General features: G+C 38.2%; 1 protein-coding gene across 1 annotated transcript; it reads left to right on the forward strand.

The window, feature by feature from the left end:
- The first annotated feature begins 5553 nt into the window (after window positions 1-5553).
- Window positions 5554-20102, forward strand: LOC121330543 (laminin subunit gamma-2-like). Its single transcript, XM_041277131.1, has 22 exons — window positions 5554-5726; window positions 9370-9540; window positions 9969-10089; window positions 10369-10505; window positions 10717-10839; window positions 10964-11153; window positions 11267-11379; window positions 11619-11834; window positions 11944-12117; window positions 12230-12475; window positions 12759-12898; window positions 14049-14205; window positions 15275-15480; window positions 15699-15778; window positions 16006-16143; window positions 16445-16589; window positions 16788-16937; window positions 17183-17297; window positions 17844-18043; window positions 18661-18819; window positions 19215-19314; window positions 19570-20102. Exons 1-22 carry the CDS (start codon window positions 5648-5650, stop codon window positions 19821-19823), a joined length of 3414 nt encoding a protein of 1137 aa, XP_041133065.1. The 5' UTR covers window positions 5554-5647; the 3' UTR covers window positions 19824-20102.
- Window positions 20103-21239: the final 1137 nt, after the last annotated feature.

Here is a 21239-nt window from a genome sequence, read left to right on the forward strand (position 1 = left end):
TTAAAATTATAGTTTATTGGCTTGTGCGCTCATGTTGTCTTTCTGCTAGAACCTATCCAGGGGTTCGGGAACTCCCACCCCGTCGCTTCACTCCTCCTATGGGGCCTAGTATAAATGCTTATGTCTTCCGCTTTTGCTTCAGTCTATTGAGCCTAGCAAGCAGACGTAGCCTCCATACTGCAGAGTGTAATAAAGAAAGACCGATCTGCTTGAATAAACCCAAAGAGGATCTCCAAGTTTTATTCCTTCAGTGTGTATTTATTGTTAGTTCCTGGTATAATGACAAAGGCAAGACCTTTGGTCAAGTAGTTATATAAAAGTAATCCTACATTTATTTATGTGTTTACCTCTCTTTATATTGGAACTTTTTGGATTATTTGGTGCTGTTGATTCTCTATTTTAGAGTTAAATATGCAGTGTCACTATCTATGAGACATGGACTACAATGTCACTGACTGAATGAAGATATGAATATCTGCAGAAATAGGAAGGGTCTTTAAGCTGGGTGCAATAATAAAAGCATTCAGTGCAAGTGTCATATTGAACTAAAATATCTAGCAGTGTAGAACGGGACTCTTGCCCATCAGAGGTGTTAGAAGCATCAGTACAAAAGTATGATAAAGGAAAACACCAGGTGAACATAATTAAATGAAGGGGCTGGAATAAAAGAGAAATAAACATTCAATACACAAATGTTTGATAATGACGTGAAAAAATCTGTTGGAATTATTACCGTCAGTCTAATGCTGTATCGATTGATAAAATCTAATACACTACTTTAGTACCCGGAGGGGTAAAAACAGTCCTGTAACACTTGAAACAGCTTGCCCTCAAGGTAAAGTCAGGATAGAGTCAGGCATGACTTGGGCACGCTGTGAAACACCTCAGTCTCACCACATACCTGCCCCACCCTGCTGTCTCTCCTGTGTTCCGCTGCGTCAGTGTTTAGGTTTGTTTACTGACTGCAGCCCGTTCAGATCGGGTGTGGCATAGATTACAATGTGACTGAGTGATCTAATGCTGCTATTAAACCAGGCCCAGCCCCATTTGTGTGAAGGGAGGTATTTCATTTCATTGTATCTAAATAATTTATCTTTAATGAAACAGTTAGGCTGGTGTAGCTGTCATGGTATTTAGTCAAACATGTCAAGGTTTTAAATGTGTTTGGGGTGGAGGGGGGGATTCAAGGTGTTAAAATCTTACTGGATTCTTAAAGTTTACAGAACTCTCTATTTGATACCCCGGTCACACACAGCCGAACAATTTGTGATCAATATGAAATGGACGTCTGCCCTTTTGTAAGTCTAATCGAATTCTCGAACTTGTGCTTTTAAATACATGCTGTCTGCAAAAACTGAAGCACCGTCCCTGGCTGAGTTATTAGTCGTGTGTGTGTGGTGAATTGTGAGCGGTGTGTTTTTTAACCGTTGAGTAGGATCCAGTTTGTCTGATTTAGGAAATAAATGGCGATTGTCTGTGATGTGTTAAAGCATGGACCATGTAAAAAGCATGTCCTGAGAAAGATATGGAAATGTGTGATGGTTTGGCCAGCGTATCTCTCAGGATCTATGTTTTGAATCTAATAGGGGATTGAGCATTAAGCTTAGTTTTCTCTTTCAACCAATCGGAATGACTAACCTTGCAGCCAATGTGCTCACCATAGATTGAACCACCAACACCCTGCAAGAAAAACAGTGAATCACTACCATTAGACATAACCACGTTATTTGTCTGCTGTTTGTATCATGTAGACACAGAAATACCATTCAAATATTCACAGCGTAAGGATGGGCTAAAGGATCTTGCAAAATCTTTATTGCCACATCTGTCTACTATTGTCTAAATTTAACGAAATCTATATAATATTATTCATTTTCATTCTTATCTAATAGGAAAGCTATGTACTACATGCACTGGCGTAATTACATGAGGGGTGAGGGTACATGTCCCCCTCACTTTTTCAACGACAGAGAAATGTCCATCTTACATTGCAGCAGTACTAAAACTTATATTACTAGATCAACTTAGACAGTGTTAAAGCACAATGCATTATGGGTGATCTCTTTCTACAAGTTTTTTCTTTTTTTCTTTCCATTGTGATACCATTTCCTATGTCTATGGTCTCACTATAATATAAAAAAAATATTCCAACGATGTGAAATACCCCCCCCCCCCTCCCCCAATGTTTACTCTTAATTGTATTGCTTTATGCCCCAGCTACAGAAACAGCCCCCTCCCCTTTAAGTAATCCTTGGATAATCACAGGCAGGTGGTTGATGCAATACTCAGTGGTTTTCCAGTGCTGTTCCAGCTGTGGCTTATCACCACAGGGTATAGTAGGTTAATCAAATCGACCACTAAGCCTTCTCTATCACACATGCATAAAATTACATTTGATATTATTTGATAAGAATGCTTAGAAAAAATGCGTAGCCACTGATTATTTCTCAAACATTCATGTCAATGTAATTAACAAAGTACTATTTTGTGAATTTACATTACATTAAAACTAATATCCCTCCTTTGCAATGCTTGTGGTAGTCTTGGAGAAATGCTATTTAAAAGCTGGATTTTTCTGACAACAGCAGTAAGGCTGAGCCAACAGGAATCATGGAACCGAGTGATTCAGCTCACTACAGATGGAGATAGATCTGCAGTTACCAGTCTAACTAGCAGAATTCACTAAAATTCACCAATAAAACTATTGGTTAATAAAACACCGGGTGTGTTTGATTGGTGCATTGTGTCTCACTGTGACAATTATTAAATCACTTCTCGTAATTGCTTTGTGCTGAGTTTTAAGTGTACAACAGTTTCAGTTTCAATAGAAAATGAAATATCTATCTACATGTTCTGCCTGCTGTGCTGTAGGTACCCCTCATGCTGTCGAGTTCTCCTGCAAAATGACATTGCAGTGCAGCACAAACCCACGAGGCTGCTTAGAAAAGCCAGGGGAATAATTTTTTTTTTCTCTTCTTTAAGGTCCTTATTTGAGAATTGTCCCACTAATCTGGTTAGAAACATATATATTTTTTTAAAATCACACTCAGCATTGGTTATGTCTGCCTTCCGATCTGCATTATTCCTGTGTTATATAAGGTCAAAGCAGTAAGTTAAATGAATTTCATAAAGTGAAGATGAGTTTTTAAAATCAGCCGACAAGCCTAACTATACCACTGTCCCATGCTGATACAGTCTGAAATAAAGTGACACATGGCCCCAAGACATACTGGAGCTGTACTTTGACATAGTTTATATCCAAACAACCAATGTTTTATGGCAGTGATGACACTAAACAAAAACATCAAACTAAGAGTAACTCATCCAACTTTGATTTTCATGTTTCTAAAATGGTAACAAAAAAGGCAAATACCTGCAGTAGCTTGTGTCAGCAGTGTGTATAATAACAGTACAGGTTTCCTACTGTACATGAAGCAGCATTGAGGAAGGTTTATAAAATGCATTTTTGCATTCAGAGATCTGAGAATTCATTTCTAAAGTGCTCAACGTGCAAGCCTTGCCAGTATAGCACATTGACTCTGAACCTGGCAAACAACCAGTCATAGTTTCCAACTGCCGAAGGCTGTGTATTAAATTATAATAACTGCAAATAGACATTGAATATCTACAGGTTTGTTTTGAATACCCACCCTAGATTATTCAAATAAATAACTACCAGCATTAGCAGAATTCTCAGAACCTTTGAAGTTTTCAATCAAAATTTTTGAAATGTAGGTAAGTCTCACATCTGCACTTGTTATGTATTGGTACTATGACAACCGCACTGTTTATCATTTGAAATTCTAGTTGTCTGTTCTATAGTTATTTTCCCCATTTGTGAAAGCTTGTTATTCAGTGTAACCTCTGTGGATGTAGACTGTGTAAGTATGGCTGCTACAGCATTATTAGCAGCACTTTCATGACACACTCCTCTCTAGTTTAGAAATGATTCATTCAACCAGTTAAGAAATCACCTTTATCTAGTCTGTTGTGTTTAACCGCAGTTTATCTCAATTGTCTGAAAACTCCAAAACTGCTTTCCTTCCAAGGAGGACTGAATAAAATGGCCTCAACACCTAATCCTTCTAGAACCGATCTCTAAACAGAATACTATGGGTGGAAAATCTAATGACACTATATTAAACTTAGGTAAGAAAATATCGGATAATTGAGATTCCTTTGCTATAGATATATTTGGTATCTGATTGATGTAACAATTAAGAGCAAGTGATTGAGAGCAGGTAATAGGTGTTTTACTCTTTTTCTCATGCCTGGTTTCTATGTCTTGTAAATCCCGAAGAAGGTGCATGGCACTGCTATGTTGATTTCACTTTTTAATCTTGATGTTACACAAATAAAAATTAAAAATATTCTTGTGAACAAATGTTGAGTGCAGATACCCTTTGTTGTTGTTGTTGTGTGTGTGTGTGTATATATATATATATATATATATATATATATACATATATACACACACTTCTTATAACCAGCAGTGGATTTCAGTGTTTGGTGCAAGGTACCTGGACTTTACTCCAAACTGGAGGGGCTGAAAGAAATGGAATACCCAACAGTACTGTTGGACTCATTCATAATGTCCTTTGCGTTGGGTCTTACAGACTTTTCTCTCACTCAGTAATTAAAAGGCTTAAACAGGATGACCCACAATTGGGATTTCTGCAGTATTGTAACAGAAAAGTGCTATTTCCAAGGGGGCCCTAGGGTGTCTTTTAATTGCACTTGTTTCAAAGGAGCAAAGGCTTTATAGGTCTAATGAAGGAATACCACAAGCAAAATGCAGTAGTGTGTGATTAGCTTCTCTGTAATCGTGTCCTGAATTATAACTGTAACATAGTTTTGCTCAAATAGCATGCTTAGGCAGTTTCATGGATATATGTATCAGTGCTAAAATATTGCTTTAATCCAGACATGTAACTACAGCTTGGTCAAAAGTTTAGCATCACCTAAAATTTTAGGATTGAGACAGAATTAAAAAACAAAATAAAACAACAACTATATGAACGTTATTTAGATCTATTATATAACATCACGTAATCAATGAAACTGAAAACTAGGAGGTTGCTACTAGGTGGTTGGACATGAATTTAGAAGTAATATAAGGTACATCATAACAAAACTATAAAACACCATGTTTACCATGTATTTAGAAAAGAAAATAAACTACTATTGACTGATCTAAATCAAAGAAAGGGAATTATTATATCACAGAAGGTAAGAGAATTCCAAACCCTTTTCTAGTGGCAGAGCTCTCTCTCTCTCTCTCTCTCTCTCTCTCTCTCTCTCTCTCTCTCTCTCTCTCTCTCTCTCTCTCTCTCCAATAGTGTAGTTTGATATAAATTCTGCATATAGACGTTTCACAGTTTTACCAGTTTATAGTTAAAGTGTGTTGTTAATGTTACTGTTTATGCAGCAACAGGGCTTGATGTTTATTCATGAGTGAATAAACTGACAGTACTGTCTGGAGGTGATGAGTCACCATTAATCAGAAAGAGGGAGTTCATATAAACCAACACCTGGTGAAGCCAAACAGTTTAATCAAGCGATTCTGAGCTACCTGGAGTTAACAAACATACTTCCTAATAATCCGTCTCACCTTTACTGCAAGACTCTTCTTCTCAGGAGGAGTGCAATGCAGTCTGCATTGACATTATGGTCTGGAATCTTCTTATTCAGCCTGCCTTTTGTACATGGTACCTTTAGATATGACTGTAAGTGTATGATATATTATTCTATGCTTTAATATATTGATTGAGCAATATAACCATTTCTCATTTTTATTATTAGTTCAGAAATGTTTTAAACAAAAATGTTAAACAATATAATCTTTGTTAATTTCATGGACAGATAGATGAGAACACTAATAAACAAAATGTAAAAAAGTTTTCATTTAGCAGAATACAGTAACTGTACTGTACACAATCGTTTTCAGTGTCTTTATTTATGGTGTTACACAGACACTGATATAGTAGCTATAGGACTAAATATTATGGCATAAAAAAGGGCAGACAAACTGGTAACTGTTTAGTGGGTTCTGGGTTGGTTTATCTTGTAATAGCCGAGGTGTTAACATGTTTAAACTTTTCCTAATAATTCTGATCATGCCTATTTATCCTGCAGCTATACTGTAGATTAACTGTTATTATTTACTGAGTAAAAGTATTCTGTTAGAGAAATGACTAAATAGGGCCCTTAACGTTTCTTCTAGGACCTTTTCTCAGTCGCATGTATGATGATAATATTCAGAATATATATATTCTACTAAAGGTTAACCCACAGTACAGTACAGAAACAAAACCAATTACTAATATTGCGGATTAAATCTGTGTACAACATTTTATGTGAAAAAAGAATAGTCTTTGATTCCACACTCCTTCGTGAGCTCTGAGTGGAGCATCACTGTATGATTGTGCATGCTCCTGTTCTAGATGGCAGTCAGTGTCATTCATTAAAGAAGATAAACAGTGCAGCCTATTTTTTGGTATTTACCAGCAGTGCAGGAAGATATAAGGTCTTAGTTCAATATTACACTAGCCTTGGAAGTTTATTTACAAAGGTGCAATTAATCTAATTTGTTGTGCACAATTTTCATTGAACAGTTTACGTCAATGCAGGACATGAGAAAAAAAAAATACTGATAAGGCTGATGATGCAGTTACTCATAAATGCCAGTCACAGGCTGTCTGGGGTAATGAATCGACAGACAGTTGTTCACTAGTACTGATGGAAAAAAATCCATCCCCTCATTCATTTACACCTCTGAATTTGAGATAAGGATTTTTTTTTTCTCCTCGGGAAGTATCAAAGTCTAGATAGATTGTGCACATTAAAGTTTCAGTTTTGGTATTTAAAGATCTCTAGATTTTAAACGTAAATTTTAAAACTGTTAAATTAGGACTTATTTAGATCTTCAATATTGTGAATCCACTCTAGTATATGTATGGTGAATAAAACTGAAAATCGCATTGCAATCTCAAGGCATGTCAGTTCTGTAATGCAGTAGCGGCTCATATTTAAATTTCTATTTTTTTTTTATTTGTATTCCCACACTTGTACAGTCATCAGTGATTTTAAACTGAAGAAGACAATAATGCTCCAAGAAGCCTTCCTGGAATTTCAGATTTTCAGAAAAACAAAATAATTACATGCATATTGGGTTGTTTCACTTTAATCAATTCAAAACCTCATAAATTCCCAAACTCTGAAAATTTCACACCGGTAACTGCTCTCTTAAAAGCAGTAAAAATGTTTGTTCAAGTATAGAAATGTTGGCAGTGGTTTTGGTGCCATCATTTTGGGAGACAGAATCAGACAAGACTGTAGGGCTGAGGAAGGATTAACAGGCCCCAAAAGTCTGTTTACATAATCAAGTAACTGTTGCATGATGTCAGCAACATCTTGTTTGACCCTAGACATTCGTTATTTTGTAAGGAAGAAAAGGTTAATTGATCTTTGGGTTAGCTTGACAACAGCGACTTGATAAGCTCTGGTTTAAAACCCCAGCTGCAGGCCTATACCTACGAAAGAAGGATTCGCTTAACTCCTGCATTGTGGGTAACTGTCTACTAGAAAGGCACTTCTCTTGTTAGGACATGGGGCTTTGGTCTTAGCAGAAACTCACTTCACTTTGAAGCGTGCACAAGCTCTTTATGATACATAGTCATATAAAAGGCAAAGGATTTTTGGAACACCTCGTACCGCTGCAGGAAACAGGTCACCCTTGTGCTGGTGGGCATGAGACCTGAAACCTGGCACACTCCCCAGTGTTAGGATTTTAAATCATGCTTGTCTTTAAAGGCTTTAGGTACAAGTATTGTTGCATATGGTTGAAGCATACTAGAAAATAATGAAATTAAAATACTCTATTATTGAGAAATGGTCACAATCAAATTTACTGAATTGTCAGACTGTAGATGTTTGCGATTGTTTTGTCAAACTACAAGTGTTCATGTTTCTCCTTATGGTTACAGTAATTAAGACTCAGTTCCGTTTGAATTGGTTAGTCTGATATTGTAAAACTAGCACCTACTCTTCATTGTCTTCTTTGAAACATGTTGTCACTGAATCTTATTAGGACTAAACATAAGGTAGTTCAAGATTGATGCTATTCATTGTTTCCAGTGAAATCAGCCAAGATTCTGAGACTTGTTTCATAATCATATTATGCTTTCGTATGCCATGGATCATAGGGTAGGCACCATTTAATCATTCACTATTATTTCACTATTATTTCACTGTTTACTGTGCAGTCACCCATAGAAAAGACACTGAGTGAACTCACCAAGTCATCTGTGCTCAGACCTGTATGAACCTGTGTGTGGTCTCTCTGAAAAAGCTTTACCAGCTCAGTCAAGCAGCGTGTTGAGAGGGTATAACTCACTGTGGGCAGGAAGAGATCTCGTCCTTTGATAAATGAGAGAAGACAGACATTACCAATGACCAGAAATGGCACAAGGTAATTACAGAATACAAATGTAAGCCCTATGAATATTTACAGCTCCTAAAAACAACCAAACTACCAAAAACACTTAGCTTTAAAACTCCCTCATATAAAAGTACCTTCCAATATATCTGTAGCCTACTAGCCTCATACATGCTTGAAAAAAAGAGCAAATTGAATATTGGTGTTAGTTTTTTAACAGAGAGTGGGTGGATAAACCCATATTTCTGTCTATTGTATCTTTTGCATCAGTATCTGCTATACCGTATAGTATGTTTACAGATTTGATTCAGTTTTTCCTACTTTGTTTAACCCAATAGACAACGCCTAGTGGTTCACCCAACCCAATAGTTCACTTAGTGGTATAATTAGGGTTAATTAGCACCACCAGCTGCATCTGCAACTATAAATCAACCATCAGTAAGAGCATCTAAAACAACAGTGCAGCCTTTCTCAGCATATACTGCCAAAGCTATACTTGTACACTAAGTGCTTTAGGTAAATTGTGGATTAATTTGAAATGAAATCACAGGGAGTGGGATGTTCCAAATAGAATTCTGTTTTTGTTATGTGTGAAGAGATGCTTTCACATTTTGAGGTTTTGTGGTTTTGTTCTGCTAGACGATAAGTGACATCATAGATTCAACATTTTGCAACAATAATATTAATTTGTGAAGTGGTTTGAAGATTAGCAGCTGACCCTGTGTTATTGGCAGGTTAATGGGGCATCACACGAGAATGGAACCTCACCCCAGGTAGTTCATTATTATTGTTTACAGCAAAAAAAACGTTTTGTAAAATAACAGGGAAAGCATGGTAAAGCAAAGGCATGCATAGTGAACCATGTGACAAAGCATTAGCGAAACTCTCCTGTTCTTCTAACTGCTGAATCACTGTGTGTGCTTTCCCTTTAGCTGACTGTAAGTGCAATGGTAAGGCTTCCCATTGTACATTCGACCCCCAGGGATACATCTGTTTGAACTGCATTGATAACACTGATGGACGAAACTGTGAAAAGTGTAAGAGCGGGTTCTTCCATCAGAGGCCTGAAGAGCGGTGCCAGCCATGCCGCTGCAACACTATGGGTATGTGAGGGATGCAGTTTTATATTTAGTGATAATGTAACTTTATATGATACCCAACCTATAGTAAAAGCATCCTGCAAACTAATGATTGTTTTACATAATACACACACACACACACACACACACACACACACACACACACACACACACACACACACACACACATGCACACAGTATTTGTGCATACGTCTTTGCGGAAAATCATCAAAAAGCCCAGTTAATGGAATAGCTCCCAGATTTCCCCCCTCAAAGGGAGGTGGTGTTAAACCATGTTATTATAGTTTAGGTTAACTGACCTCTGCTTTGTGTATCTCTAGCCATAAGCACCTCATTTAAATGCTGTTCTTGCTTCATCACATGCTTCATTCACTTCGTATTTACATATCTCTAGCACTCTCCTCATTAAATTAAAATGCCTCTTACTTTAGGATCCCTGAGTGCTCAGTGTGATAATTACGGGCGTTGCAGCTGCAAACCAGGAGTGATGGGTGATAAGTGTGATCGCTGTCAGTCTGGGAGCGCTCTTACACAAGCTGGGTGTGGTGGCAGGTAAGACAAGCAATTCAGCATTGGAAAGAATCCCTTGTACAAAGAGATTTGCAGAAATTACACAGTAACTACATATAAACTAAATTGTAACCAATCATATAGATGCATGAGTGTTCATGGAAACTAAGATTATCCTTCCCAAAATACCCCAAAAAACCCCCAAAAATAGTAAATACAAATATAATACCAACAGTTTAAACTGATAAGCAAACTAATACTGGGGAAGGACTATTGACCTACAAAGAGGCTTCTGTAAACATGATTTCATTGTTTTCACAGATGTCGGTCACGTGCCAGTGGCTTGGGAGCAGGTCACCCGGCAGAGTGCCTGGTGTGTTTCTGCTTTGGGCATTCTTCCGACTGTACCTTTGCAGAGGGGTACAGCACTCACAGCATCACCTCCACCTTTGACAATGGTAAGCTTAATTTCAACTCTGTCTACAAGAAAGACTGAGCACAGCATGGTATTCTCTGTTGTAGGTGGACCAAAGTGTCTGCATTATAGTGATTCAGAATGACTCTAATAATATTCATATTTTGTTGTTTCAGCTTGACTAGTGTCATATTGTATTGAATTGTTGGAAGTTTCTTGCTGTTATTATAATTTTCAACTTCTCTTGTGTACAGATCCCGATGGATGGCGAGCTTCTTTCAAAAGTGGTTCCCAAGTGCAGTTCCGCTGGTCCTCTAAGCACCGTGATGTTTTCATAACATCCATGGACAACAATCCTGTCTACCTGCTGGCACCAGGTAGGTACTGTAAAGGAATTGAGGGGGCTAATGGGTATTAAATCATGTTCTTACGTTATCTCATGTAGTTCCGAAGATTAGCCTTTAGATAACATGTTTGCTATAAGTTTTGACTTTCTTATAGATTCGTTTTTGGGGAACCAGGTGCTGAGCTATGGACAGAACCTTTCCTTCTCGTTCATGGTGGGTCGAGGAGAGCGGAGGCCATCCCCAGAAGATGTGGTGCTGGAGGGAGCAGGGCTGAGGGTGGCAGCTCCCCTGGCAGACCTAGGAACAATCCTGCCCTGCGGCAAGATGAGTGCCTACACCTTCAGGTGAGTGGCGGTCCACATGCTTGTTGAAATGTTAACTATTTTTTTTTTGTTGGGATTCTTTGTCATTTTGTATAACCCACTTATTGTATTGAAATGTCTTCTTAATATTATAGGCTTGATGAACAACCAGGCAGTAAATGGAGTCCGGTACTCAATGCATTAGAATTTCACAAACTGCTGAATAACTTGACTGCCATTAAGATTCGAGGCACCTATGGGGAAAAGAGTAAGGATGCTTTAATGAATTTAATTTGTTGAAATTTTATGGTGTTTGTGAAAATGTGAAACAGATAAGCTATAAGCCTTGTATGTCAGTCATGAAATGAATTGTAATGTATTTGAATCTTCAATGACATACAAAACACAGGACAAAAACGCAAAAAAAATCATTGACTAACAGTACCGGTACACTGGAAGCACCCATTTGTTACAGCCCCCACAAAGACGTTCCCTTGCTTGTTTCAGGCTATGGATACCTTGACAATGTGCGTCTGGAGTCAGCCCGTCGAGGTGCTGGAGCCCCTGCCTCCTGGGTTGAGAAGTGTAGTTGTCCCATGGGCTACCGGGGTCAGTTCTGCCAGGAATGTGCTCCAGGGTACCGGAGAGACTCTCCTAGCAGTGGATCTTTCAGTGCCTGTGTTCCCTGTAATTGCCGGGGAGGCACCTGCGACCAAGACACTGGTAAGAGAGAACACTACCAAACCTGGTGGATTTCATCTTGCTACGATATAAACTGTTTGGCCTGAATATGGTACCGACTGTAGCTAATGTGTCAGTGTTAATGTTTTAGGAGACTGTTACTCTGGAGACGAGACCCCGGTTGTCCAGTGCCCAACTGGTACCTACAATAGCCCAGAGAACCCCAGAACCTGCCTGCGTTGCCCCTGTGCCCCAGGAGTCAGCTGTGTCGTCGCTCTAGGCCACCGAGAAGTGGCATGTGTTGGGTGCCCTGCGGGAATGACAGGTAAAGACCAGTAATTTATTTCAAATAGTGCTGGACTTGCAATATAATATGGTCCAGAATTACAAAACCCTCACTGAGTCCTGACTTCTGGAGTGCCTTGTGTACCTGACAGGCTCCCGATGTGAGATGTGTGAAGATGGTTACTACGGCGACCCCCTGGGTGAGCGCGGTCCCCCCCGGCCTTGTCAGCGCTGCAGGTGCAATGACAACATCGACCCCAACACTGCAGGCAACTGCGATCGTTTGAGCGGGGAGTGCCTCAGGTGCCTCTACAACACTGCCGGCTTCCACTGCGAGCAGTGCAGTGAGGGCTTCTACAGGAGCACCTCCATCCCCAACTCTGCCGAGCGCTGCACACGTAAGAGACCATTCATTCAGCTTCATTATAGTATACTGTAGGGAAAACATGCTGCTTCTACTAGAGATTATTGCTTTATTTTATAGCCATATTCAATAAAACATCAGCCCCAGGAGGTCAATGGAGTTGTGTGCCTCGTAGCAGAAATCAGTCGCATGAGTCACAGTATAAAGCCAGGAGCACAGTTACTGGGAGACACAATCAATAAACAGGTAACTCAGTTGTAGGTAAAACAGGAAAAAGTATAATATCATGTTAATTCCCTCACGTGTTCTGTCTACAGCATGTAACTGCAACACTCTGGGCTCACTGTCACCACAGTGCAGCAAGAATGGCCAGTGTCAATGTAAAGAAGGACATGAAGGAACAAAGTGCGAACAAAAAACAGTTTGTCCAGCCTGCTACAGCCAAGTGAAATACCAGGTAGGCCATCATGTTCACCATCAATACAGATCACAGTTTATTACAGTGTTTTCCAAAAATTACAGTATTTGGTAAAAACTTGGTGTCATAGAGGCATAACCAGACCTTTGTGTATCGCATACAACAAAAGCGTGTACAGTGGGAGACAAAAATATATAGGCCCAATTGAAGCAAGGGCAAAGGCATATTTTCTAAGATGAGTGTAGTTGCTAAAAGGAGTAGTTCAGGTGTTGTTTTGGGTGGTTTCTTAGGCGTTTTATTCCATTTCAGTCCTGAAAATGTGCCTTTTACTTTTCACTTAAAAATTGGGCCCTGTTTGTACAGCTGGTATGTAAAATGGATTTAACCGTCAATCATTAAACAGTATAACTGTTTGGTTTTAATTTATCACTGTTTGGGGTATTTCATGTGAAAGTAACTAGTTGGGCTTTAGACGTAACAACTAGAGAACAAAACACACCTGGTCGGTGTTGTCTGTGGAGCTTTATTATGACCATTCTTTGCCCCAGGACCTTCCTGTTAACTCGGCGAGCACTATTTCTGTAAAGGGATATAATGTATAGAAGTAATTTTACAGTAAATTGATACTGTTCAAGTAGTACAGCAATGGTATGACAGACAGATTATTATGCATTCCCTTGCTAGAAATAAAACTGAAGCATTATGCATCAAAAGCGTGAGTGGGTTATTAAAGCATGGTATCTCTTAAAAACATGACCTTGTTTGTATATGCCAGAAGATAATATTTTTTCTTAATGTTTCATAATCAGGGAATACATTTACATTTTCGATGCAAGAGCTGTCATGTTAGTATCTATACCCTAGCTAGTTGCATTGATTCGATTTGAAAACAAGGTGGGGTTATTGCAAATATCAATCAAATAAAGACAGAGGCAAAAGCCTATTTGTATAATGTAGCCAGGGGCTATATTTCTGATATATCAATTTTGCTGTTGTTATAGGTTTGTCTTTCACTTTTAACTGCCGTTATTGTGCACTTTAGAATATTATTATCATCTATGTTCTTGTTTTAGTGTCTGTGCTTTTCAAAGGCTTTTAGAGTAGGTTCTGTATGAAAGGTGTAGCAGAAAACCGAACAAGGGCTATAATGCCCAGGTGTGCTGATCCTCCGGTTCTGTGTGTGTTCTAGATGGAGAGGCATTTGCTGAAGCTGAGGGATACAGAAGCTCTGTTTAAAAGAATTGATACCAGCCGTACCCCCTTCTCTGAGATGGAGGTGGAGAAGGCCATCAGAGAGGCTGAAAAAAACATTGCAGACCTACAGAGAGACACAGACCAATTATCAGGTATGGGGAGGTCAACAGGAGCAGCAAAGCTCTGCATACACCTTGTTCAGTCTTTAAAACAGATGGATGATTTAACTTTACCCTAAAGAACAATGCTGAACCAGCAGACCAACACTAGGTGACTCTATAAGAAATACCCTTCTGCATTCAGATTTTAAAAAGATGATAGCCACTACAATTCTATATATTTCATTATACGTCATCTTATAAAAACAATACCCTCCACAGTAAGCATTATCTTGCAGACAAATTGATCCATGCAGTGATTAGAGCCAGTTACTGCAGGGTAGTATTGCTTAATTACTATATTTCACAGGCTTTGTATACATGAGGAAAACCAATAATTTCTAACTCATGAGGGCAGGTAGATCTGTATTTATTCTGCACAAACACAGACATTGCCACAGCTCTGGGGTTCAGGTAAGTTTATTGTGCGACAGAAGGTGCAGTGATTGAAGAGAATCCTTCCTCTAGACACTAGAGGGAGAAAACAAAAATATTAAGGATTGCACAAGTTAGTGTTTGTGCAAAAAAACACCACCCTCATCAACAACAAATAAAATAATCCATGTAGCAATTCGTTCTCCCATTCACAGTCGTACTGTATATCATTAATGGATCATCAAAAAATAAAGAATACTGTTACAAATGATGTGTTATGGTTCTTACATGCAAAGATATTGTTAGCAGCATTTTATACAAATGAACACTGCCCTCTATTGGTCCTGTGGTCAATCACAGGTTTTATAAACAGCATTAGATTACTGCAAATATTGTAATCATATGGAAAATCACAAATCGTTAAACAAAAAGCATGCCCTATAAAGAGTTGTATATAAAATATCATAGTAATGAGTTTCATCATGGTTATGAAAACCTGCAAACCATATAGAGTAGACTAGTCCTATTAAAACCTTACACCTGTTGTACAGTTAAGGACTCGAGTCTCCTGAAATTATACATATTTCCCAACTAGATCATAATAGCTAAGACTAAGGTGCTGCACCATATGTCTTTGTTTAACATAAATGAAATGCTGTTTTTATTTTTCTCCCTATGCATTGTATAGGTTCTGACAAAGCGCTGCTCAGTCGCTTGGCTGGTATAAGTAACACACAGTCCACTCAGTCAAGAAACCTGGATGGTGTTTCCCGGACAGTGGATGGGATGAAGTCTCTTGCTCAGCAGTATCAGTACCAGGTTGACACTGTCAAGGGGCTGATCAGCAGTGCCAGACAGACTGTGGACAAGGCGAAAGTGGAGATGCGACAAGTGGTAAATATTGACTCATCAGCTGCAGAAAGAGGTGTACTAACCATATTCAGTGTTACAGTCACACAATATGTGGGTGTAATGCTGGTAAGATTTGTTACAATTGCATACCTGCATGCTGTCCTCCATTTAAGTATACTGCTGTGTGTTTTTTGTTAAGACACATGAATTAAGACACATGAGTGCAGTTATTTAATTATTTAGTTTACAATTTTCTTCAGGAACTTCCCTCTACGGACGCTGGGACAGGCACAAACAGCCTCTCAGGCTTGGCACATGAGGCAACCACATTAGCAGACAGGTAATTCTGATTCTTTTGCAATTACGAAACTCAGGTCAGAGTAAAAAGCATAACTTTCAAACTGTATTTCCTCTTGTGATACTCACTCCAGGTGGGGTTAGGGAGAGTGGGATCGCAACATCTACCCTAACAACATTAGCAGACTAATAGAGCAACTCTGTTAATAGGACAGGTTTTCAGAAGGTCGTCACAGTGCATATATAACCTGTACAGATATGCTTTTGCAGACACCGCACTGAGGCCGAAGGAATCGCGCGAGCAGCTAAAACCAGCAGCACCTCTGCAAATGAAGCCTATCAGCTGATGCAATCAGTGATCAATGGAGAGAACAAGGTGGCCAATAGCATTCAGGATCTGAACACAATGTGAGTGTCTTTGTGTCTTTGGACCTCCATCGACATGCCTGCAAATACTGTTTCCTACCCTGAAGAATAGGCAGTGTTCTGGGGGCCATGTGAACCTGATAAACTTGCTCATGAAATCACAAATGACAGATATACTTTCAATGAGGCTCCCCAGAATATTCAGTCTTATATATAACTATAAAAAGTTAGTGAAACATAAATTTTAACTTTACTAGTCAAATTATTTCCAATAAAATAGGTATGGTGTGTGTATATGTGTGGAAGGATGTGGGCTAAGGCAGTCTGCTTGTGTCTTTCTTAGGTATAACAGAGATATAGCCACAGTCAACGACCTGGAAAACCAGGCTGCCAGGCTGAGCTCTGCTGGTGAAAAGGCAAGCCGTTTGGCGACAGAGACCTTTAGGGATCTCTTAGGGTTTCAGATGATTAACCCAAGTTCTCTGCAGGTATGTGTCTATGTTTAAGACATGATGATTTATGATTAAACCATCATATTGAACTAAATACTGCAGTGATGAACTGGAGAGACATTTATGTAGAACACTATGCATGTGCAGTTGCATTAAGTTGCATTAAACACAAGCCCTTTATCAATTCAGTGTATTTTCTACTTGGAATTGACTCCTATTTTTGTTTCATTTCAGAGCGAGATGAAAAGGCTCACTCAGGAGGCTAAGCTCTTGCAAGCCAATGCGGAGGGAAAGCTCTCCAGTATTCAGAAATTAAACCAAGAGGTGACGGCTGATGAGTCTGAGGCCACAAAACTGCTGGCCAAAGGGATATCTGACCAGCAGGTAAGTGTTATCTGAGCTCTCTATTGTCGCTACAGGACAGATATGTTCTGAATGCCCTTACAGAGTTACTCAATACAATCTGATAGATAGTGCATGCTATTCTAGTAGTTTACACATGGGGCTAAAACTAACCTGTACTATAATGCATGAAACTAGTTTTTGAGTCATAATATAAAAAGAAACTGATTGCACCAAAAACGATCCTAACATTCTGCATATTTATTGGTATTATTATTTGATTGCAGCTTGGGGATCAGCTCCTAGCAAGAGCAAATGTTGCCAAGGCTGAGGCGTTGAGGGCATTGAACAACGGGCAGGCTAACCTGGAAAGGGTGGAGGACGTCCTAACCAAGCTCCAAGGTGAGTAGCAGATACCGGTAACCTTTAAATTATGGATTTGACATAGTGGAGTTAATATAATATTGTATAAGAAATAATTTCTAACCCTTTTATAACACGTTTATTTAAATGTATTTACTTATTTGACCAATTTCTTCTAAAGGCTTTGTTGTTGGTGGTGCTTTTTGTAAAAAAAAAAAAAAAAAAAAAAAAAAATTATAATAATGTTTTACAACATTCTAACACAGCTAAATCTACGCAAGACTTTATCAAAGCCAATATGACCCTTGTTATTCTATGACTGACACGGCCTTTTCGAGAACTGCTTCATCTGCTCATCAGTTGCAAACTTGCATTTATTTTGCACACTTTATTTTACTTGACTGCCTCTCCAAAATAGTTTTCCCAAGCAGGGGTTGACAAAATGAATGTAACTGTGGGCAGTCAACAAGCCAAATGTGGTTCTTCTTTTCTTCCTTCCTAATTCATTTCTGAAAAATATTATCAGACTATGTAAGCCTCTAAATTCTGCATCCAGACCTAATCACTGGGAATATTTTTCAACAGGGTTCAATGGACAGCTAAATCAAAACAAGAAGGAAGCTGAAGACGCAGTGGATAAAATCCCTTTCATTAGAGGCCTTGTTCGAGAGGCCACACAGACAAACAAGCAGGCAGAGACGGTACTGGGGAATGCTGACAAAGATGTGACCAAGGCAATACAAAATGCAAGAGATGCAGGGGACATAGCTGAAAACATGGGCACGGTAAGGAGCGAGCCACTGAGGAAGTGAGGGATTTACAGAGGGAGAAACAAAACAAAAACAACAGGTTCAGGCAATCACTGTATTCACTGGCCTGGCAATGCTTTAGAATATAATCCTTTGACAGTGACAGCCCACAACCAAGCAACAACAATACAATGTAATCAAACATACAAAACTCTCTGCTTCTGCAGCAAAAAGATTTGTACAGGATAGTGATGTTACAGTCGCAAACCAGCCACAATCGCAGACTCTGGTACAATAAGAATGTTTTCTGTAAGTTAGATTAATGAATCAGATCCAGTTTACAGTGGTTTGGTAGGGAACAATGTGTCCTACTGGAAAATACAGGTATCCGAAATATTGATACATAGTTAAAAATAAAGATTATAAACAAGCAGTACATGTTTAACAATCTCATTTAATCTCTAAAATAGAAACTGCTTTGCAACATTCTAATGCAATGTACCTGTATTATTGTCTGACAGATACAAAGTCTATGTTTAGTAAAGTTATGATTATATATATATATATATATATATATATATATATATATATATATATATATATATATATATATATATATATATATATATATATATATATATTTTTTTTTACAGGAAGCACAAAACTCTCAATTAAAATTGAATGGATTGTTCAATAATGTGTTGACGTTAGACAACGACCTAAATGGCTTGAAGCTGGCAACGTTACACGTTCAGGATCGGTTGGCCACAGCAGAAAATAATGCAAACCAGGATGCAGAGGCCGTGAAACAGGTACAAAAAGAGTTTTTTTTATCCAAGGCTTTATCGACAACAGCATGACATGAAATGCTCTTATAATGTTTATTAGGAAAATAGAATGATCCATTATTCAGTGTGTTTAGCAGAGCCTGCAATCCAGTCCTAATGCATCCATTTTCATACCAGATTTATCCCAAACTACACTACAGTCACACACGTCTATTTTATAGTAACACAGTGCCCTCTAGTGTTAACTTACTTCCACCGCCATTCCCAGTCTCTCTCAGATCAGTAATAGAACGTATGCCAAAACACCTTAACTACTATCCCTTCGACCTTTATTACCTGTTACCTGTATAACAGGGCCAGGCCAGCATTCAGAAGAAAAGAATACAAAGATAATTAAACACTAGAACATTTTGTTTCAGGCTTCTAAGGAGGCAACTGCAGCTTATGACAGTGCAGTACAGACTAAAAGAGCTGTTGGAGATACACTGTCCATCATTAGCAACCTGCTCAATCTACTTGGTATGTATTTGCAAAAAAAATAAAAATAATATATATATATATATATATATATATATATATATATATATATATATATATATATATATATATATATATATATATATATATATATATATATATATATATATATATATATATATATATATATATATAATATATATATAATTGTTCCTTATAGTTTCACTATATATGTGATATTTAAATCACAATGTATTCATTCCATTGCCTTGGTTTGTTTCTTCTTGTTCCTCTCAGACCAGCCAGGCAGTTTAGATGAAGGTAGACTGAAGCAGCTGGAAAGGTCGATAGCAGACAGCATGGAGCAAGTGGAGAGTCAGCTGAAACCCAGAATGGCAGACCTGGAACTAATGGAGGCAAGACAGCGACAGAGAATTACTGCCCTCACCACTGACATTGACAACATCTTAAACGACATTCAAAACCTAGAAGAGATTCGGGATAAAATCCCTAAGGGATGCTTCAACACTGCACCCATAGAGAGACCCTAATGATCTATTTATTCAAGACTCAAATGGTTTTATATAATTCTGTTATTTGCTCTGGTAAATGAATATTCTCATCTAGTTCGTCTATACGTTCCAATGTAAGTTTTTGGCTCAAAGTTAAACCTTACCCCCCTTTGTTGTGCACTGCAATGAAATGTTTTTTGACTGTTTTAAATATAATTTGTAAATGCATATAATTTATATTGATAGTAATATGTCTGGGCACTTTAATGATACTGGTAAAAGGTGTAGACTACCAGTAAAAGTTAATTTTTTATTTTCTACTTGTTGCTATTTATTTGTGTTGTCTTATTTTCCAATAACATCTTTGAAAATTTTCCATTGCATGACTTGAATACCAATGCCCATTTTTCTTTTAAAACAACACTTTATGAGCTAATGAGCACAGCATAGTCTAGTGCTCACTCATGATTTGTTTTATTAACACTGCATAACCCTGAACAGAATGTGTGAGTCAGTGACTGACTTGGGGTATATCAAGGGAGTCCTGCAGAGCAGATGCTGAATTTTGCATTTTGTCAAATCAGGTAAAAATCTATTTTAATGAATAAAGACTTGGGTAATTCTTAAAAGTTCAATAAATAAACATCACATTAGAATTAAAACCCTGGCATCTTATAAGCCATAACGATGCAAAGGTAAGATTGCAGTTGTGGGACCAACAGTATTCAAGTCTCCTTGGGCCTCAGCAACAACCAGCTGAACAAATCTGGATATATTAGAACAACAAACTTCATACCGTAGTCTGCGGAGAATACATAATATATGTGTACAAAGATGTTTTAGGGTATTTTGACTTCATCAAGAAGTTAAAAGGGATGAGTCAGAGTTTGCTGTCTTTCTCTTTCTTAATAGAGATCTTCTTATATAGTTATTGATTCTGAGTTGCTTTCTTTTTGGATATATTTGAGAACATCTATAATTGCTCAGGTATGATGTCAATGGCCGTAATGAATCACCTACAATATGCAGAATGCTACTAAGCCCGTAGCTCTCTTTTCCAATCCTCAGTGTTTTGTAAAATTCCAGAAATTATAAATGACCTGCAAGAATGTGCCCTGATGTTTACAAGAGTTACCAACTGTTGTGTTCATGTTTAATTAACACTCTGTTAGCCACCCCTATAGTGTTTACTGTGGCACCCTGAAGGAGATGCTGCTTCCAGCGCAGCATTAATGACAGAAGAAGTAACGAAAAAATTATGCAACCTTCCACAAACTTAAGAAAGGTGCTTTCCTGCTATTGCTGGAACATTTACCTAATTACCCAAAACGCAAGGTGAGAAAAGGGGAGTACGCCCAGCTCCAGGGATAATTTCAGGAACCAAAGTTCATGCTGTATTCATAGTAACATATTGTGGAGATACAGTAAACAATATATAACAAAGTACAATTAAAT

The sequence above is a fragment of the Polyodon spathula genome, chromosome 18 (genome assembly GCF_017654505.1).
Source record: "Polyodon spathula isolate WHYD16114869_AA chromosome 18, ASM1765450v1, whole genome shotgun sequence".
NCBI classification, from domain to species: Eukaryota; Metazoa; Chordata; class Actinopteri; order Acipenseriformes; family Polyodontidae; genus Polyodon; species Polyodon spathula.

Bases quoted from the DNA above. Each gene is read 5' to 3' on its own strand.
- LOC121330543 (XM_041277131.1), top strand. From the start codon at position 5,648: ATGCAGTCTGCATTGACATTATGGTCTGGAATCTTCTTATTCAGCCTG. The intron at 9,541-9,968 runs GTATGTGAGGGA...CTCTTACTTTAG, and splicing joins ATGCCGCTGCAACACTATGG to GATCCCTGAGTGCTCAGTGT. The intron at 15,481-15,698 runs GTAAATATTGAC...AATTTTCTTCAG, and splicing joins AAGTGGAGATGCGACAAGTG to GAACTTCCCTCTACGGACGC.